The following is a 17,983-nucleotide window of genomic DNA, read 5'->3' as shown; positions in this document are numbered from 1 at the left end:
CACCTGCGCGCGCCAAACCTTGGGTGGCTCTAGAGTTGGGCTCCGAGCGGGGTAAGGTGTTGCATGCGGTCTGGGGCCCCGGGACAGGCCACGGAGTAAGCGCGCACCCCTTTATCTCTGCGACTTTGGCGGTGTGGAGGGCGGTGGGCCGTGGTGCCCCGTTCTCTTCGTCGCCTTCGCCTTTGCTGCCCCTGTGGGACAATCCGGACTTTGCGCCGGGGCGGACCTGGGGCGACCGAGGGTTCCTGGGGCTGCCCTTGCCTGTTCGTATTCAGGGGCTCCTGAGGGGTGGTCGTGTTTTGACCTTGGAGGTGTTGCTCTCGGGTGCTGGCCCTACATGGCTGGAGCGCTTTACCCATCATCAAGTGACGCACTATATTGCTCGCCTTCCTAATCAGCACTGCCTGCACAGGGACCCGACTCGCTTTGAGTCCTGGTGTGTTGGCGATCGCCCGCCGGAGGGGGCTGTCTCCTTGCTCTACTCGCTCCTTCTGGACTCTGCCCAGGCCTCAAGGCCATCTTTCTGCCGGGTCTGGGAATCCCAATGTGACGTGCTCCTTACGGATGCGGACTGGGAGAGGATCTTTATCTTTACACACAAAAGCTCCAGGGCTTCTAAAACCCAGGAGACGAACTACAAACTTCTGTCCCGTTGGTACCGGACGCCCCAGCGGCTCCACCTTATGTTCCCCAATACCCCTGATAGATGCTGGCGATGTGGGGAGGACGGGGGTTCATTGCTCCACATCTGGTGGGATTGCCCCGGCGTTAGGGGCTTTTGGTCAGACGTTCACCGGGTGCTCTCCGAGCTCTCTGATTCCCCCCCGCCGTTTCGGGCCATGCCCATGCTGTTACATCACACTACACACTCGGTCTCTAGTTACAAGAAATCTGTTGTTCGCCATTTATTGGATGCTGCTAAGAGCCTCATTCCCTTGTTATGGAAGCAAACGCGGTCCCCGTCGCTCCGGGATTGGGTGTCCCGGGTGGAAGAGATTAGGATCATTGAGGATCTCTCTGCTGTTTCATTGCAGCAGAGAGAGATACACGGCCACGTGGTTCCACTGGCTCGCTTATGTGGCCCGGGGCGCCTTTTAGGCTTCCTTCCGCGTCGCTTCCGCATTGTGCCTTGTTTCCTCGCGGTCCAGCCCCTGCGCCGCCTAGTCTAGTTCTTTGTTGCGTCTCATTTGCTCCTTGGATGCATGCCTCTACTCTCGTTATTTTGCCTCTATGATTGTATGATGTGCCATGTCTTGTTCTGTACACTGACTGCTATGGATGGTTCCGTGTATCCCTCCCCTGCCCCTACTCTCCCCCTCCCCTTTTTTTCTTCTGTACCCCGTCCTCTTCCCTCCTCCTTTTGAAATTTTGAAAAACCCTCAATAAACCTCGATTTTGAAAAAAACAAAACACACATATACACGTACACTGCCCTTATACACACATATACAGGTACACTACCCTTACACACACATACATACACGTATACTACCCTTACACATACCTGCTCACAAACACACATATACAAGTACACTGCTCTTACACACACACATATACACGTACACTGCCCTTACACACCTGCCTTTACACACACATATGCACGTACACTGCCCTTACACACACATATATATACATATACACTGCCCTTACACACCAGCTTACACATACCTATACTGCTCTTACACACACCTGCCCATACACACATACATACATACACTGCCCATTGTCCTCATTTATAACCTCTTCTTCCATCCTCCATCCTTCTGTCTTCATTCTTCTTCCTCCATCCTCTATCCTGTGGTGGAAGCACAAGGTCTGAATTGACAGACATCGCTTTACTGCCCCCTCATCACTACGCACCGGCTATTGATGCAGAGTGCGGAGGACAACATCATATCCCGGCGCTCGGCATGATTTGGCGGCACGTAGTGATTAGGGAGCACAGTAAAGTGAGGTTTGAAGTGACAGACCTCACGCTCCCTAATGTTGAGCCAACTGGAGGGGGGTTGTGATCTCTCAACTAGTCCTGCAACTGCTAATCGGGCAGCTGTGCGCCCCCTCGCAGCTGCACCCAAGGTGAGTACCGCTATCGACTCACCGTTCCCCTGCTCCTGCAAAGCGGGACATAGGTAGGAATAGACGGGACAGAGTTCCAAAATCGGGACAGTTGTGGGGCATGTACCTTACCTACAATCATGTGGTTGCATACATCACAGAACGTAGGCTTTTTAAAAATATGCTCCTGGAAAATGTGGGCTTTATCCGCCTGCTGTGTTTCTTTCGTAGGAGTAGATTGTTGACTTTGCGAGGTTGGGATGTGACTTGTGCTGGTTGGACATTCTTGTGCTTCTATTTCCACATTTAGTTTCATGTCACTATTAGTCCTCTGAAAAAAGTTGTCTGCACTTTTACTCCGTATGGTTTTTGTCTTGAATGAAAGGGATTTCTTAAGTTTCTGAAGCTGTAAGGAAAAACAAATACAGTTGTTTTTCTTCTATTTGTTAAAAGTGCTTGTTTTCGACAATGGTATTGACAACAAAATCAGTAATTGTGTTCCAAAAAAACATTTTTTCTTGACATATATATTAAGATCTTCGCTACATTTGATCATATAGAGTGCTGTGATTATGATTATTTAGCACGTTCTCAAATTCCTGTTCATAGCATTGTTTTTTTTTATTCTGTATAGGCACATTTGTATGTGGCTGTACCAGCATCCAGGTAAAATGGACACCAAAAAGTCATTAAAAATACAAAATTAGGGGCTATAGTATACTTGAAGTGGTATTACATTTTATGGACACCAGTGCATTTAAAAAACTGACTGATACGCAGTTAGGAGAAAAATCAGAACCAAATTATTGATAGAGAAAATCTGTTTTTCTGGTGTTGTAGCAGGGACAGGGTCCATAAAGCAGGATATCTTTTACATATGTTGCTTGCTAGGTTTAATTTCTTGTATTGATATATTTTGTCTCCATGCTACTATACTTGGAAAGTTCCCAGTCCTGAAGAGCTACCCCTTCCTGCTCCTGGGTGGTAGCAGAGGGCAAATCTGGGAGGAGGCAGACACAACAAAGCACTACTCCCCCACCAGCCCCATAATCAGCTGTAAATTCATAAGCCTCCATGGCACCCTGAAAAGCTATGCACTAAATAGGTAAATATTATTGTGTGGGAAGGGGGCTGGGAGTAGGCACAGGCAGGGCTGTCAATGCTTTCCTTTCTTTGTTTCTCTGTGAAAATATGCAGATATTTTGGCCTGGTGTAGTACTTCCACAACAGGGTGAAACATTTGCCATTGCTCCAATCGTGGGAGAGAGTGTGCATCGAGCTTCCAAACTGTCGTGTAACTACCACACCAGGCTGGCGATAATGCTGCAGAGAGGAAGGACAAACAGGCTAGTCACAAATCATGATGGAGCTGAAATATTTTCTCTTCATTGAAGGGTGATAAGAAGGTAGGTACAGTGAAGGAAAAAATGATTTGATCCCCTGCTGATTTTGTATGTTTGCCCACTGACAACACCATGATCAGTCTATAATTTTAATGGTAGGTTTATATGAACAGTGAGAGACAGAATAACAAAAAATCCAGAATAACACATTTCAAATAAATTATAAATTGATTTGCATTTTACTCAGTGAAAAAAGTATTTGATCCCCTATCAATCAGCAAGATGTCTGGCTCCCAGGTGTCTTTTATACAGGTAACGGGAGTGCTCCTAATCTCAGCTTGTTATCTTAATAAAAGACACCTGTCCGCAGAAGCAATCAATCAATCAGATGCCAAACTCTTACCCAAAGAGCTGCCCAAGGATGTCAGGGACAAGATTGTAGACTTACACAAGGCTGGAATGGACTACAAGACCATCACCAAGCAGCTTGGTGAGAAGGTGACAACAGTTGGTGCGACAATTAGCAAATGGAAGAAATACAAAATAACTGTAAATCCCCCACGGTCTGGGGCTCTATGCAAGATGTCACCTCGTGGAGTTTCAATGATCATGAGAACGGGGAGGAATCAGCCCAGAACTACATGGGAGGATCTTGATAATGATCTCAAGGTGGCTGGGACCATAGTCACCAAGAAAACAATTAGTAACACACTATGCTGTGAAGGATTAAAATCCTGCAGCGCCCACAAGGTCCCCCTGCTCAAGAAAGCACAGGCCTGTCTAACTTTTGCCAATGAACATCTGAATGATTCAGAGGAGAAATGGGTGAAAGTGTTGTGGTCAGATGAGACCAAAATCGAGCTATTTGGCATCAACTCAACTCGCTGTGTTTGGAGGAGGATGAGCGCTCCCATACCTCCACGGACCAGCAGAGCGCCCCACCCATCAAACGACCACTCACGACTCCAAGAGAGCCCGAACATCCAATAATACCACATCTTCCTGTACCTCTCACTGATCATCAGAGGACATGGCTAGTTCCTCCAGAGACCTAATCTATTCCACGTTCAAGATCCACTCTCTAAAAGAAGGAGGCAAAGGGTCCTTCCAGTGGAGCGGTATCAAGGCTTTCGCGGCATTGAGAAGATGAGGCACTATCGATTTCTTATAACTAGCGACCAATTGGTCAGTATGATGTAAAAGGAAGAAAGCAGGTGAGAATGGTATTTGAAGGTCCGTGAACCGGGGCAGGAGCGAGTGGATCTGACGCCAAAATGGGACTATCCCCGGACACTCCCACCAGAGATGAAAAAGTGAACCTACCCCCGAGCCGCATCTTCAACATGTATCAGGCAAATTTGGGAAAGCAGCATGAAGTATATCAGGGGACCTATACCAACGGGTCAAAAGCTTGTAAGAGGTTTCCTGCAGTTTTGTACTACGTGAGCTTTTATGGGTGAGGAGAAAAATGTTTCCCCAATCCTTGGGACTTAAAGAGATCTGTAGCGCCTGTTCAAAGAAGCCTTGGAAGTGTAAAGGAACAGCGTTGTGGTCCTGTAGAAGCAGCTGATATAATGAAATGCCGTGGGGAGGGAGGGACGGCCTCATACACAAGAGCTCAAAATTAGTAAGGGCACGCGTCATGGCATGTTTTCGTAAGGACTTAGAGAAAAAACTCAGTATTGATAGTGAAAATTGTCTAGGGCAGTAAGAGGTCTGTCCGGCAGAATCGAAGTCAAGGGTCATATTCCATCGTTAAGTAGGAAGTCAGAGATCGGAGCCCGGTCCGTCAGCACGGTGGACAAAAAAGGACCAGCAACCTGTCCTTGTGGAAAGTCAGGATTATTTCTGATAGGCATCAGGGGCGAGGGATACGACATCAAGGAGTGCGTCAGATGCAGTGAATGGACCGTGAGTAGGGTAGCCTTCACAAACGGATGATGTCGAGCTAAAGCTCGGGAGTGATGGCGCGGGAGCCACAAAAGGTGGTACAGCGGTACAGAAATTGCCTGGGTCTCAACACTGATCCACAACTTATGTGCAGGTCGATGGGACCATTCCAGGGCCTGCAAAAGATGACATGCCTGGTAGTACAGACGGGGATCCGGAAGGCCCGCCTCCCCATCCAATTTAGGTTGAACTTAATCCTGGGACGGCCCCTGGACCACAAAAATCGCAAAAACATAGACCGTACCGAAGTAAAAAAGGCCCGGGGAATCGGGAGAGATTGGAACAAAAATAAAAGGTTGGGTAAAACCACCATTTTGAGCGTGTTAATTCTCCCGAACCATGATATATGTTGGGGGGACCACTTATTCAGATCTCTCTGAACAATCGCTAATAGGGAAAGAAAGTTATGTCGGTACAGGTCCCGCGTGAGCCAGACCCCAGATATCTTAGTTTCCCCTCACACCATTTAAAGGGGAAGCAGGAACACAAATGCAGAGCAGCCAGCGTCTCCATAGTAATGTTCAAGATCTCAGATTTGGAGGTATTAATGTTTAGATTAGCCAATTCCCCATACTCCTTAAACTTGCGGAGAATAACCGGCAGCGATAGCCGCGGTTGCGTGACAATGAAAAGCAAGTCATCCGCGTACCCTAGGATTTTGTGCCTGGTCTCAACAACAAGAAGGCCGGGAATGTCCACATTCCGACGGATAGATTCCATAAAAGGCTCTAGAGATAAAATAAAAGGCAAGGGAGAGAGCGGACAACCCAACCCTGCCATTCGCAATAGGGAAGGAGTCTGTCAACACTCCGTTAACCCGAATCCTAGCCGAGGGGTGGGAATATAGGGAAGAGACCCAGCGCCGCATGTTGGGTCCAAAACACATATGATTTAAGACCGCGAACATGAAGGACCAATCCAACTTGTCAAAGGCCTTCTCAGCATCTGTTGACAGGAGGATGGTTTCAGTCTTGGAGGCTATCGCAGAGTGAATACACGTCCCGGCGTGAAACCTGTTTGGTCAGGGTGAATTAGGGAGGGAATAAACTTCTGCATCCGAGTGGCTAAAATTTTAGAAAATAGTTTGAGATCTGCGTTAAGCAGGGAAATAGGGTGGAAGCTACTGCACTGTTCCAGATCTTTGCCTTCTTTGGGGATCAGAAATGTTAGCCATCAGAGTATGTGGGTGTATGTCACTACCTTCCAGAATAGAGTTGAAAGAGATCACCATCCAGGGACCCAAGACCCCTAACAATTTCTTATAATAAAGCAAAGGGAGCCCATCGGGACCAGGGCACTTCCCAAGTTTCGTCGCTTTGATCGCCGTTTGTAGCTCAGAGAGAGTGATAGGAGTCTCCATACAGTTAGCATCCTCCACAGAAAGCCTCCTCCGTATAGTCCTGGAAAGGTAATCACGCACCCTAACGGAACGGGAAGCCTGCGCAGCAGAGGAAGGGGCACCGGACAGGTTATAAAGAGTAGAGTAATAGTCCGTAAAAGCCAACATAATCTCATGGGGAAGTCTGAAATGGGAACCAGTCGAGGAACGTATTTTAGGGATATAATATTGCCTGGTGCGGGTTCTCAGAGCCCTTGCCAAATATTTACCGGGTTTGTCCCCGTGTTCGTAATGTAGGGCCCTCAACCGCAGGAAAGAACGTCTCGCTTTAGTCACCAACAACGAAGAGAGATCTCTACGCAAGAGGATCAATTGTTGGAAGGCATCATCAGTAAGAGTATCTTTATGGGCTTGTTCCAGTGTCGCTATGTCTTGGTACAGTTTCCAAGGACAGCCGTAGCCTCCTTCTTCCGCTCAGACCCGACTTTGATGAAGTGGCCGCGGACTACACACTTATGTGCCTCCCAGACAGTCGGGGGGAGACATCTGGGGTGGTATTATCAGCAAAATAGGTAACCAAGAGTGATTGCGTGTCAGCCTGAACTACTGGATCCGAAAAGAGCGATTTGTTAAGCCTCCAAGTCAGCCCCGTCGGTCGGGTCAGTGTGGAAGTCAGAGACAATATCAACGCGGCGTGATCCGACCAGGTAATCAGTCCGTAATGTGCAGACAACAGTTTGGGGAGATGATAATACGGTATAAAGAGGTAGTCAAGTCGAGTATAGAGTCTTTTGGCAGTGGAGAAAAAACTGTAGTCCCTATCGCAGGGGTGAAGCGCCCTCCAGCTGAAGATCATGGAGTAAAGCTTTGTGAGTAAAATTTTGTGGGAGACATGCGGGGGAGTGCAAGAGTGCCCTAAGGAGGTATCCACCCTGGGTTCAAAAGCCACATTGAAATCTCCGCCCAGGATCAAGAGACCCTCTTGGAAGGAGCGCAATAGTCGAAGTATCTTAGTCTTAGTCTATTGGGTAAGTATACATTGGCAAAAGTGTAAAGAGAATCCGCGATAATACCTTTAACAAAAAGAAACTGACCATTCGGGTCAGACATATGAGCTTTCTCGAGGAACCGCGTGTGCCTGTCAAATACAATAGCCACACCTCTGGACTTAGACCGTACGTTATCGCTGAAAAACCCCATCGGGTAATGGGCATTGAGCAATGTAGGTGGACTGGGTGCCCTAAAATGCGTCTCCTGAAGATAGACAACAGATGGCTTATGGTATCTCAGATCTCTCAGTAAATGAGAGCATTTTTCAGGGATATTGAGACCTTTCACATTATAGGAGACGACAGTGAGGGTGCGACGGGCACAAGGGGGGCGCTGCGCCCCTCCCGGAGCCATAGCGCAGAGCAAAGGAGAGGGAAAGAAAGGGAGAAGAAAGAAAGAAAGAAGAGGGAGAAGAAGAAAAAAAAAATTGGGAAAGCGGAGGGAGAAGGGTAAAAGACAACACTTGGAGTGACTACTGGGTAGAGGAACGGGCCGTCCCGTGAAAAAGGAGGACAGCAACCGCGACCACCCCGATATCAGGAAACACTCCCGCTGCAGGGGGAAGTACCACCTGCCAAGAGGGCCGAAGAAAACAAAAAAACAAAGAACAAATTTGTGGGGGAACCCGCCGGAACCCGCCGCAACCCAGGACCTGTAGAGCACTAGACAGGTCCTGTACGGGGGGGGCGGTACAAAAGACAATACAATACAAATGCAATATGTCATGGCACCTTTTACTTGTAAGGGCAAACATAAAGAACAAGGCAATACAGAACAGGAGGTAAAACCCCGCGATAAACCTCGATCAAACATTCGACCAGATACATAGAACCCGTATGTGTAATGGGGGAGGGTAGGGAGGAGAGGCATAAAAAAACAAAATAATAAAAAAAAAAATTGTGGTGCACTCTCCCCCGTCCCCCCCAACCTCCCGGTGAGAAGGAGGTAGTCAATCATATGATACGATACATGCAGGAAGGTGAAAATCCCCCCCCCCCGCATGGAGCCGACCGGAGCTCCGAGTCCCGAGAGGGCCGCAATAGAAAAAAACAAAACAAAAGACATGTGTGGGTGAGTGCAATATCATGGGCAGTGGAGTCGAATTTGTATGGACGTGGAAGCAAAGGGAGATATATAAGCGGGCCAGAAGCCAAAACAGTGGAGAAAAAAAAAATCAATGAAATAAATAAAAAGTATGTGATATATATACAGTCAGTGCAAGGAATGTAAGGTGTGTAGTGCAATATAAGAAAGCACCACCGAGGGCGTCATGAGACAGGCGCAGACCTCAAGTGTAGTGGGGCACACTGGGTAGCTCAAAATATAAACAATGCTATGGCGTAGCCAACAGTATGCCTAGTGCAAAATTGAAGCGAAACCCAGTAGGAGGTTTCGAACGGGAAAATCACCGAGCCGGGTGGTGTAACCCCGGCAAGCCACATGGGGAGACGAGAAAAAAAAGGAAAAAAACTAAATAAAGAAAAAGTATGTGATATATTTACAGTCAGTGTAAGAAATGTAAAGTGGGTAGTGCAATACCTCATAGTGCCTCAGAGAGCAGCCCAAAACAGGGGCTATGAGACATCAAAGGGAGCAGCAAGTACAGGACAACACTGTAATAACGCCCAGCAGGTGACATAATATCAGGCTACAGAAGCACAGTGCATAACGTGTAGTGCATGTCAAGTGCAATGGTGCAAACATCAGTAAACGGTAGAAGATACAGGGTGTGACACCGTAGCGAAACGATAAGTACATGTGAACATAATACACAGCACTGCATGCAACATGAGATACAGAGGCATAAGCCGATATCAGCAGGGAATATCAGAATATCAGCCCCGAGACCGCCCATATGAAAAAAAAAAAAATCAACGAAATAAATAAAAAGTATGTGATATATTTACAGTCAGTGTAAGGAATGGAAAGTGTGTAGTGCAATATCAGAAAGCACCACCGAGGGCGTCGTGAGACAGGCTCAGACTTCAAGTGTAGTGGGGCACACTGGGTAGCTCAAAATATAAACAATGCTATGGTGTAGCCAACAGTATGCCTAGAGCAATATTGAAGCGAAACCCAGTGGGAGGCCTCGAACGAGAAAATCACCGAGCCGGGTGTGTAAGGAATGAAATGCGTGTAGTGTAATACTTCAAAATACCTCAGAGGGTGTAGGGCAGCAGTCTAGCGCAGTACTGCACACAGGGCAACTCAAAACCAAACAGGGGCCACGGTGTCGAGCTACAGAAGTACAAAATATAATGAGTAGAACACGTCATGTGTAGTGGTGTAAAGGTGCAATCAGCAGTAGACAGTAGAACAGGGTGCGATACTGCAACGCATAAACACGTTAACCTAAAACATAGCACAGCTTGCAATGCGGTAAACAGAGGCATAAGTTGAGTAAAAGAGTCCCGGACTCCACAGAAGCTGAGGACGTCTCCTAGGTTGACAAAAAACAAAACAAGTAAATAACAGTAAACAGAACACCAAATTGCGAGGCCAAGGAACAGCAAACGAGGTCCGAGACATTGTCCCAGGGGTTACTCACTGCACAGGTCATCCGTTACTCCTCTCTCACAAAAGCTCTCAGAGGGGCATCAGGCCCCGAAGGAACAGAGGTTATGCCTCTACTAAGCACCGGGGACTCAGAGGCACCGGTAAGTTGGAGGGGGGGGGGGCATAACACAGGAGGAAGCAGGTCCCCTGCATCCTCCTGTGTTATGCCCCCCCTCCAACTTACCGGTGCTTCTGAGTCCCCGGTGCTTAGTCCGGGCAGCGTGTAGAGCTCTACGCGATTGTATCGTGTAGAGCTCTACGCAATTGTATCGTGTAGAGCTCTACGCGATTATATCGCGTAGAGCTCTACACGCAGCCCGGACTAAGCACCGGGGACTCAGAAGCACCGGTAAGTTGGGGGGGGTTAACACAGGAGGATCTGGGTCCCCAGTGCTTTGTCCGGGAAGCGTGTAGAGCTCTACGCTCTACAAAAATGAATAAAAACTGAAAACTTACATAAAACATAAGTAAAACAATCAGTTTTAATCTCTAGATGCTAAAGCCCCTTGTTAAAATCATATTACCAAAAATACAAAGTTTTTCAAACAGACAGCCTATATTGTGTCACACGGAAGTCTGAGGGATCAGTTCATCAAAATGGTCCAATTTTTGAAGAAAATTCAGTCCAACAAAATGTTGCTGGCGGTGGTAGTCCTGCAGTCTTGATCTGTTCCTAACCATCGAAATAATGCTGCTGTAGGTGAAAAGTGAGTCCGGAAGGTATCAGGGACTTCCTTTTTTCTTTACACCCCTTAATGTTGTTTCAGAATCAAAAAAGGCAGAATTTCGTCCAGAACAAATGTTTTGAAAACGAAATTCATTACCTAAATGTGGCAGAAAAGAAAATTCTGTCCGAATCAATTTTGCTTGCCCTGCACAAGTCTATTAACAACCTATGTATAACACACTTCATTTCAATATAATGAAACGTAGACATTCACAATATCCAAGACGACTATAGAGTATGTTTATTTTTTTTAGGTTATTTTAAAAGAACAATGGACATATTTTATTAAATACACATTATTTAGGCCCTTCATGGCCAGTGTTCCATGATATGTAGTATCTATGTGCTCATGAGAAGGAAGAGATTGAAGCCCACAGAGCAGCGCAGCTTAGGTGGAGTGGGCCTTGACAGAGCTAGGTGGTGTGCAAGAAGGAGTGATTTAATTTAATTGATTCAATTTTGTTATGGGTGTGGTTGATATCAAGGGTATATATGTGGGAAACATTTTGTAAAGGCTCACTTAAATGTTTTTCCAAATCCTGGTTGTTCATTTATTTGGGCGATTCTAGTTTGGAGAGGCCTTTGCTTTCTTTTGCAGGAAATTGAGGAGGAAGGAATTTGGATGGCTACGCGGGAGCGCAGTACCGGATGGCTGAGGGAGCAGCTGGCACCGGTGCTGGATGTCGGGGCGATCCCTTCATCGGAACGGCCTGTTAGGCACACAAGGCCTCCGAGGCAATTGAGCCCTGAAGTATCAATGGGAGGACGGCATGTTCGGAGTCGCTCTGACGAGAGACGCGCCGAGAGCGGAGGAGGCCGCAGTGGAGCTGGTGTTCGAGAGAACGGTGTGGCGGGGGCGCTGCGTGGTCTGCAACGAGTGATAGCTGAGCGGAGGAGTGTCCCGGGGACCGTCACCCTGACTTGCCGCTCCCGACCGCTGGTCTCTCCGCGGCAAGGCCCCACTGCCACGAGGCAGGCCGCATCTCCAACCTTACGGTCAGCGCGTGCCACACCTCTGATGAGGAGGGGCGTGGCTTAGCCTCAGTGAGTGTGGCAGCCGGGAGGGGAGACACTAGGAGGAAGGGAGGGAGGTGGAGTCTTCGGACTTTCACTTCCTAGAAGGTGTACGGGGGGGGGAGACCCCAGGATAGGGGGAGGGGTTCCTACCTGTCTGACCATATAAAAACCCTCCAGATACCTAAACACAGTGCTTGCTAATTGAGCTGTGTACATGTGTGATACCTGCTCTATCTGCCTGAAGTCTACCTGTACTTTGACCCTTACTCCGTGACCCCGATACTGATTGTTTGCTGCCTGCCTCGACCTTTGGATTGTGACCCCGATACCGCTTGTTTGCCGCCTGAACCGACCTTGGATTGTGACCCCGACTACTCTTTCTGGATTGGCACCCGGTATACCTATCTCTGAACTTTTTGTGTTTGTTCCTGAACTACGCTCCACATCCCGGCCTGACACACTTTAAACAAAGGAAGCGATCTTAGATTGCTTTCTATGCTTATTTTATGCTACAACGTCTTTAATTTACCACATCAAACCATATATTTTTGAAAACTAGACAGCCCAAGGTATTTCAAATGCTGGTATTTTAACCCTTTCGATGCACTAATTCTACTACCATCATTTCTCAAACTTTTTGATAGTAATTTATTGTGTGTTTTTTGTACTTCAGGTATGAATTTATAGTTCCTGGTATATGCCACTGTCAAACAATACCACAATATGTGTTCAGCATCTCCTGAGTACCCATGCATAGGTTTGTCAGGTTGTTTTGAAGGTAAAACACCACATGTGGGAAGTGCGCATTTTTCAATTTTGAAATCTGGTCTTTCTGCCCCCATGTCCTACTTACCCTATCAAAAAAACTAGACACCCCAAGGTAGGCACATCTGCCGTGGCATTTATTCAGGACAATATTGCATTAAAAAAACTTTCACGGTGCACAAGCATGCAAGTAAGGACAAGCACTTCTCCGGAAAGGACACAACATGTTTTTACATGGAAAAATGTAATCACAACAAAGCACTTAAAACATCATACATGACTAAGAGTCTAAGAGTGTTACGGTTGCTCTGGCTGAGACAAGAGGACCTCAAGATTGTAAGCTTGCGAGCAGGGCTCTCTCCACCTAATGTATCAGTTTGTCTCAGTCTGTCAATTCTCGTCTTATCATACCCCATGAATATATGTATTGTATTAAGCGCTGCGTAAATTGTTGATTTAAATAAATAAAATAAATAAAAGATAATAATAATAATAATAATAAGACTGGAAAGATCTGAAAGTGAAAAATCACCCACACCCTTACTACCACCACAAAATTAGGCAAGATGCCACAACAAAATTTATCACAGACAGAATTACAGTATTTCATCTTTATATAAACAAAATACTATGATGATACTACATTAAAAGATCTGAAATTCCTAGGAACATCCCTAGGAACTCTTTGGATCTGCACCGAAGGCTCATGGGAATTATATTAGTAGTATTGGTTAATGAGAAATATATCATTATCTATATATCATTATCTGTTTAGTTGTTTGTTTTATAAGTCTAATTAGATTTATATTGTGGATTATATTATATTCATACTATTTTGACAAAAAAGGGAAATTGCATGTGGATTTAGAAGTCAGGATCAGAAACAAGCAGAAGGGTTAAAATTAAGTTTGTCTACATAATTGTCATGATGGTACTATAAACTATGCATACCAGAGTAAGCTAACATAACAGAACATTTAAATTGACATAAGCCATGCAATAACAGAAGGGGTAAGTTTTAAAGGAAAACATTTGAAATCATTAACATCTATGGGCCATTTTTCCACCAGGATGTCATAAACAAAATATCAGTAAAGGAATTATACTGATAGATTCATAGAACATTCCTAGAAACACTGTAACAATATATATGTATATGATTAATAACTGCAATTAAACTCCTATAATGCCCAGGCAGTCTGTTTATGCTGGAATCTGAGTGATTCCAGCATGTGGTGGTTGTCCTGGCATGATAGTAGTCAGTGTGTCAGGGTCCGTCTACTAGACGCACTAACTTACCTGAGTGCCCACTACCCATGGGCACCAGGTCCAGCGCCGCGTCAGCAGGTCCCTCTGCACCTACACTCCATTCTGCTTCTGCTAGATGCGCGTGCGCCCTGTATCAGCTTTATTGTTCCCCGAACACAGCCAGCGGGGAACACGCTCCGTTGATGTCACGCTCGGGGGCAGGAAATCCCCCGAGCGGCAAGTTTAAAACTGAGTGTGCATTATCCTGTTGCTAGTTCGTGTACCTTCCTGGCTTTCCTTTGACTTCGTTGTTGCCTTCCCCTTATCTACTAAACGGTTTCTTGGATTTTTTGTGTACTAGGCTTTGGCCTTGTCTACTAAGTGCCTTATCCTGCATACTGAGCTCCTCTGTATTCTTCAACACCAGCCATCCTGACACAGTGTGATTGAATGACACCATGTATATGAAATGTGGGGATAGGCTTGTGGGATAGGATGACACTCCTTTCATGCCCAAGGTCCAGCATGTACTGGCTGCCTGGGCATAATATGAGTGTGATTGATGTTAGCTGCTAGTACAGCAGCCAGTACATGCTGGAACCTGGGCTTGATAGGAGCGTGATCCTCTCACAGAAGCAATCTAGAGCTTCCAATAAAGGTTCATGTTCATGAACACAATACTCCTATCATGCCCAGAGTCCAGCATGTACTGGCTGTCTGGGCATGATAGGAGTATGATTGCTAATAGCAACTGCTAACATCAATCATACTCATCCTGGAACCTGGGCATGATAGAAGTGTAATTTCTGATAGCTTTTGCTACTGTGGCTGCTTGTGCATGATATTATTTTGTTATTGTTTTGGTTATACCCCTATTTTATTTTCTCTGTTTTATTCAGGATATTATCTTTTTATTATAATAGTGGAAAAATGTATTTGTAGTGACAATGTCCACTTAGTAATATATCTAAGGTATCTGTAAGGTACTTTACAACCTAAAAAGGACCGTTTGATGTGCACTGAAATGAAAATTCTGGTCCGAAACCGAAAATTCAGGATGCACTTGGCTGAAACTGAAAATGGCCCCCTTTAGAAAAAAAAAACAAAAACACTTTTATTAAATATAAGTATTAAATATAAGTAACATACTAAAACTGAACAAAAATGTAATAACATTAATAATAAACTCAAAAAGCAGTTTTATATATATATATATATATATATATATATATATATATATATATATATATATATAATTAATAACTGCAATTAAAATCTATAATGCCCAGGCAGTCAGTTTATGCTGGCATCTGAGTGATTCCAGCATGTGGTGGTTGCCTGGGCATGATAGTAGTTAGTGTAATTGAATGACACCATGTATATGAAATGTGGGGATAGGCTTGTGGGATAGGATCACACTCCTATCATGCCCAAGGTCTAGTATGTACTGGGCATGAACGGAGTGTGATTGCTAATAGCAACTGCTAACATCAATCTAGGGCTGCAACAACTAATCGATAAAATCATTAATAATCGATAATGAAAATTGTTGACAACAATTTTCATTATCGATTAGTCGAAAAACTCCTCTCCTTATATAATCCGACCTCAAACAGATGTCCAGATCCCCCGCAACGCTGCAGGGGACCTGGATTCCGCTCACTGTCAGCCGGTGGGTGTCCGTGCGATGCACACAGACAACTTCCGCCTCTCCACTTCGGCTTCTAGGTTGCAGCGCCAGCATCACATGATGTAGAAGCCCCAGCGGAAGTGAAATAACGGAGGCTATCTGTGCACATCATGCAAACCCCCACCGGCTGACAGAGAATCGAGGTCTCCTGCAGAGGATCATCCTCTCTGTCAGCTGGTGGGGGGCTGCGCGATGCGCACAGACAGCCTCCATTACTCCCCAGAGTGGTGTATGGGAGTCGGGGAGAGAGACAGTATGGTGTATGGTAGGGGTAGGAGGCAGAGTGGTGTATAGGAGGAGGCAGAGTGGTGTATGGGAGGGGGAGGAGGCAGAGTGGTGTATGGGGGGGGAGGCAGAGTGGTGTATGGGAGTCGGGGAGAGAGACAGTATGGTGTATGGTAGGGGTAGGAGGCAGAGTGGTGTATGGGAGGAGGCAGAGTGGTGTATGGGAGGAGGCAGAGTGGTGTATGGGAGGGGGGAGGAGGCAGAGTGGGCTATGGGTGAGTTATAGTGGTGTAATGAAGTTCAGGGAGGCACAGTGGCATATCTGGGGGAGTTAGAGTGGTGTATAGGGGGAGGTAGAGTGGTGAATCAGGGAGTACAATGAATTGCAGGGCATTTATGGGGGGCGGAGTGGCATATCAGGGTGCACAGTGGCATATAGGGAGATATAAGGCATAAATGGGGGCAAGTGGCATATTGGAAGTTATAAGGCATATACCCGGGGCATAAGACATATCTGGGGGTATAAGGTATATCAGGGGGCTCAGTTGCATATCACTGGCATATAAGGAGTATAAGGCATAACGGGGGCACAGTGGCATATCAGGGGGCACAGTGGAATCTCTGGCATATAGGAGGTATAAGGCATATCTGGGGGCAGAGTGACAAGCTGGGGGTCAGATGTGCATAACTGGGGGCAGTTTGGTAAATAAAATAAAATATAAACAAGGATTTTTTCTCATAGTTTTTATTAAATATGAAAAATAATTAACATATGAATTAATATTTACTAATAATTTTGTATTTAAACCTAGTTTCAGAAACACTGTGTTTGGGTTCTTGTAGCTTTTATTATTATGTCAGTAAAATAAGAAGGTGAATAGAGAAATGTCATTGTGATAAAAAGATGAAAGTGTAAATTTTAAGTTTTTTATTACATTATTTTAAATTTAAAAAAAAAATGCATTTTTTGGATCCGATTAATCGAAAAAATAATCAGCCAACTAATCGATTATTAAAATAATCGTTAGTTGCAGCACTACATCAATCATAATCATCCTGGAACCTGGGCATTGTGGAAGTTGAATTTTGCTGATTCTGGATGTCAGCACAGTGATCTTTACCTCATTGCTTATTCTGCTGATAGCAGATAAGATAACACTACAATCACCTGTCTACCTCATTTCTTAGTTTACTTATGTCTTGTTTGTGTCTCGGAAAAATGTGTACATATGGTATGTTTTCGTATGTTTTCTTTGCTCTAAGTGCCTTGTTGCAAAAGAATCAGAGTCCGCCACGACAAAGGACAAGTTGTCCCTTTCTTGACCTTCTGTAAGTAAAGATTGCACATGTCTGGGGGGGCTATTTTTTTCTTCACCTCTTTAAACCGTGTGTGTCAGCAAATCAAAGTAAATATACCAACAGATGGCTAGACAATATGCTAATAACTGTTTGCGCTTCTTTGCCTATATATTGTTAGAAAATTAAGGAGGGGGAGAGAAGTCTGCGAACTGGACTCTCCCCTGTGCGCACTTGAATAAAGAAGCTCTTGCTTACTCAACTCATTGAACTGGTGTCGTCAGATTTCTTGCCGACATTCACAGCATGATAGAAGTGTAATTTCTGCTAGCTTTTACTACTGTGGCTGCTTGTGCATGAAAGAAGTGTCATTGCTATAATATATATATATATAATTACTAACAGCAATCACACTCCTATCATGCCCAGGCAGCCAGTACATGCTGGAATCTGGGTATGCCTGGGCATGATAGGAGTGTGATTGCTGTTAGTAATCATATATACCGAATTGGCTCGAATATAGGCGGCACTCGATTATAGGCCGCACCCTTAAAGTTTGGTGCTATTTTAAAGAAAAAAATTTTTTTAAAGAAAAGATACACATTAGTGGAATGATAAAACAGTATTTTAGCTAATGAACAGGAATACATGTATTGTAACATTTTTGGTATCTATTATACAGTTTGTCAGCATATGTTATCTACAAACAGAAAACCAATAGC

At 45.3% G+C, this 17,983-nt stretch overlaps 1 protein-coding gene across 1 annotated transcript in view; it reads right to left on the bottom strand.

Moving 5' to 3' along the window:
* STAC (SH3 and cysteine rich domain) overlaps positions 1 to 17,983 on the bottom strand; it is a 222,487-nt gene that overhangs the window by 172,008 nt on the left and 32,496 nt on the right. The window contains exon 2 of the mRNA XM_053468144.1: positions 2,188 to 2,461. Within this exon, the coding sequence (XP_053324119.1) occupies positions 2,188 to 2,461 (274 nt within the window). The remainder of the gene's footprint in view (positions 1 to 2,187; positions 2,462 to 17,983) is intronic.

This window comes from Spea bombifrons, chromosome 5, assembly GCF_027358695.1.
Source record: "Spea bombifrons isolate aSpeBom1 chromosome 5, aSpeBom1.2.pri, whole genome shotgun sequence".
Classification (NCBI taxonomy): domain Eukaryota; kingdom Metazoa; phylum Chordata; class Amphibia; order Anura; family Pelobatidae; genus Spea; species Spea bombifrons.
The sequence above is the reverse complement of the archived record's forward strand: the minus strand, read 5'-3'. Positions and strand labels throughout refer to the sequence as shown.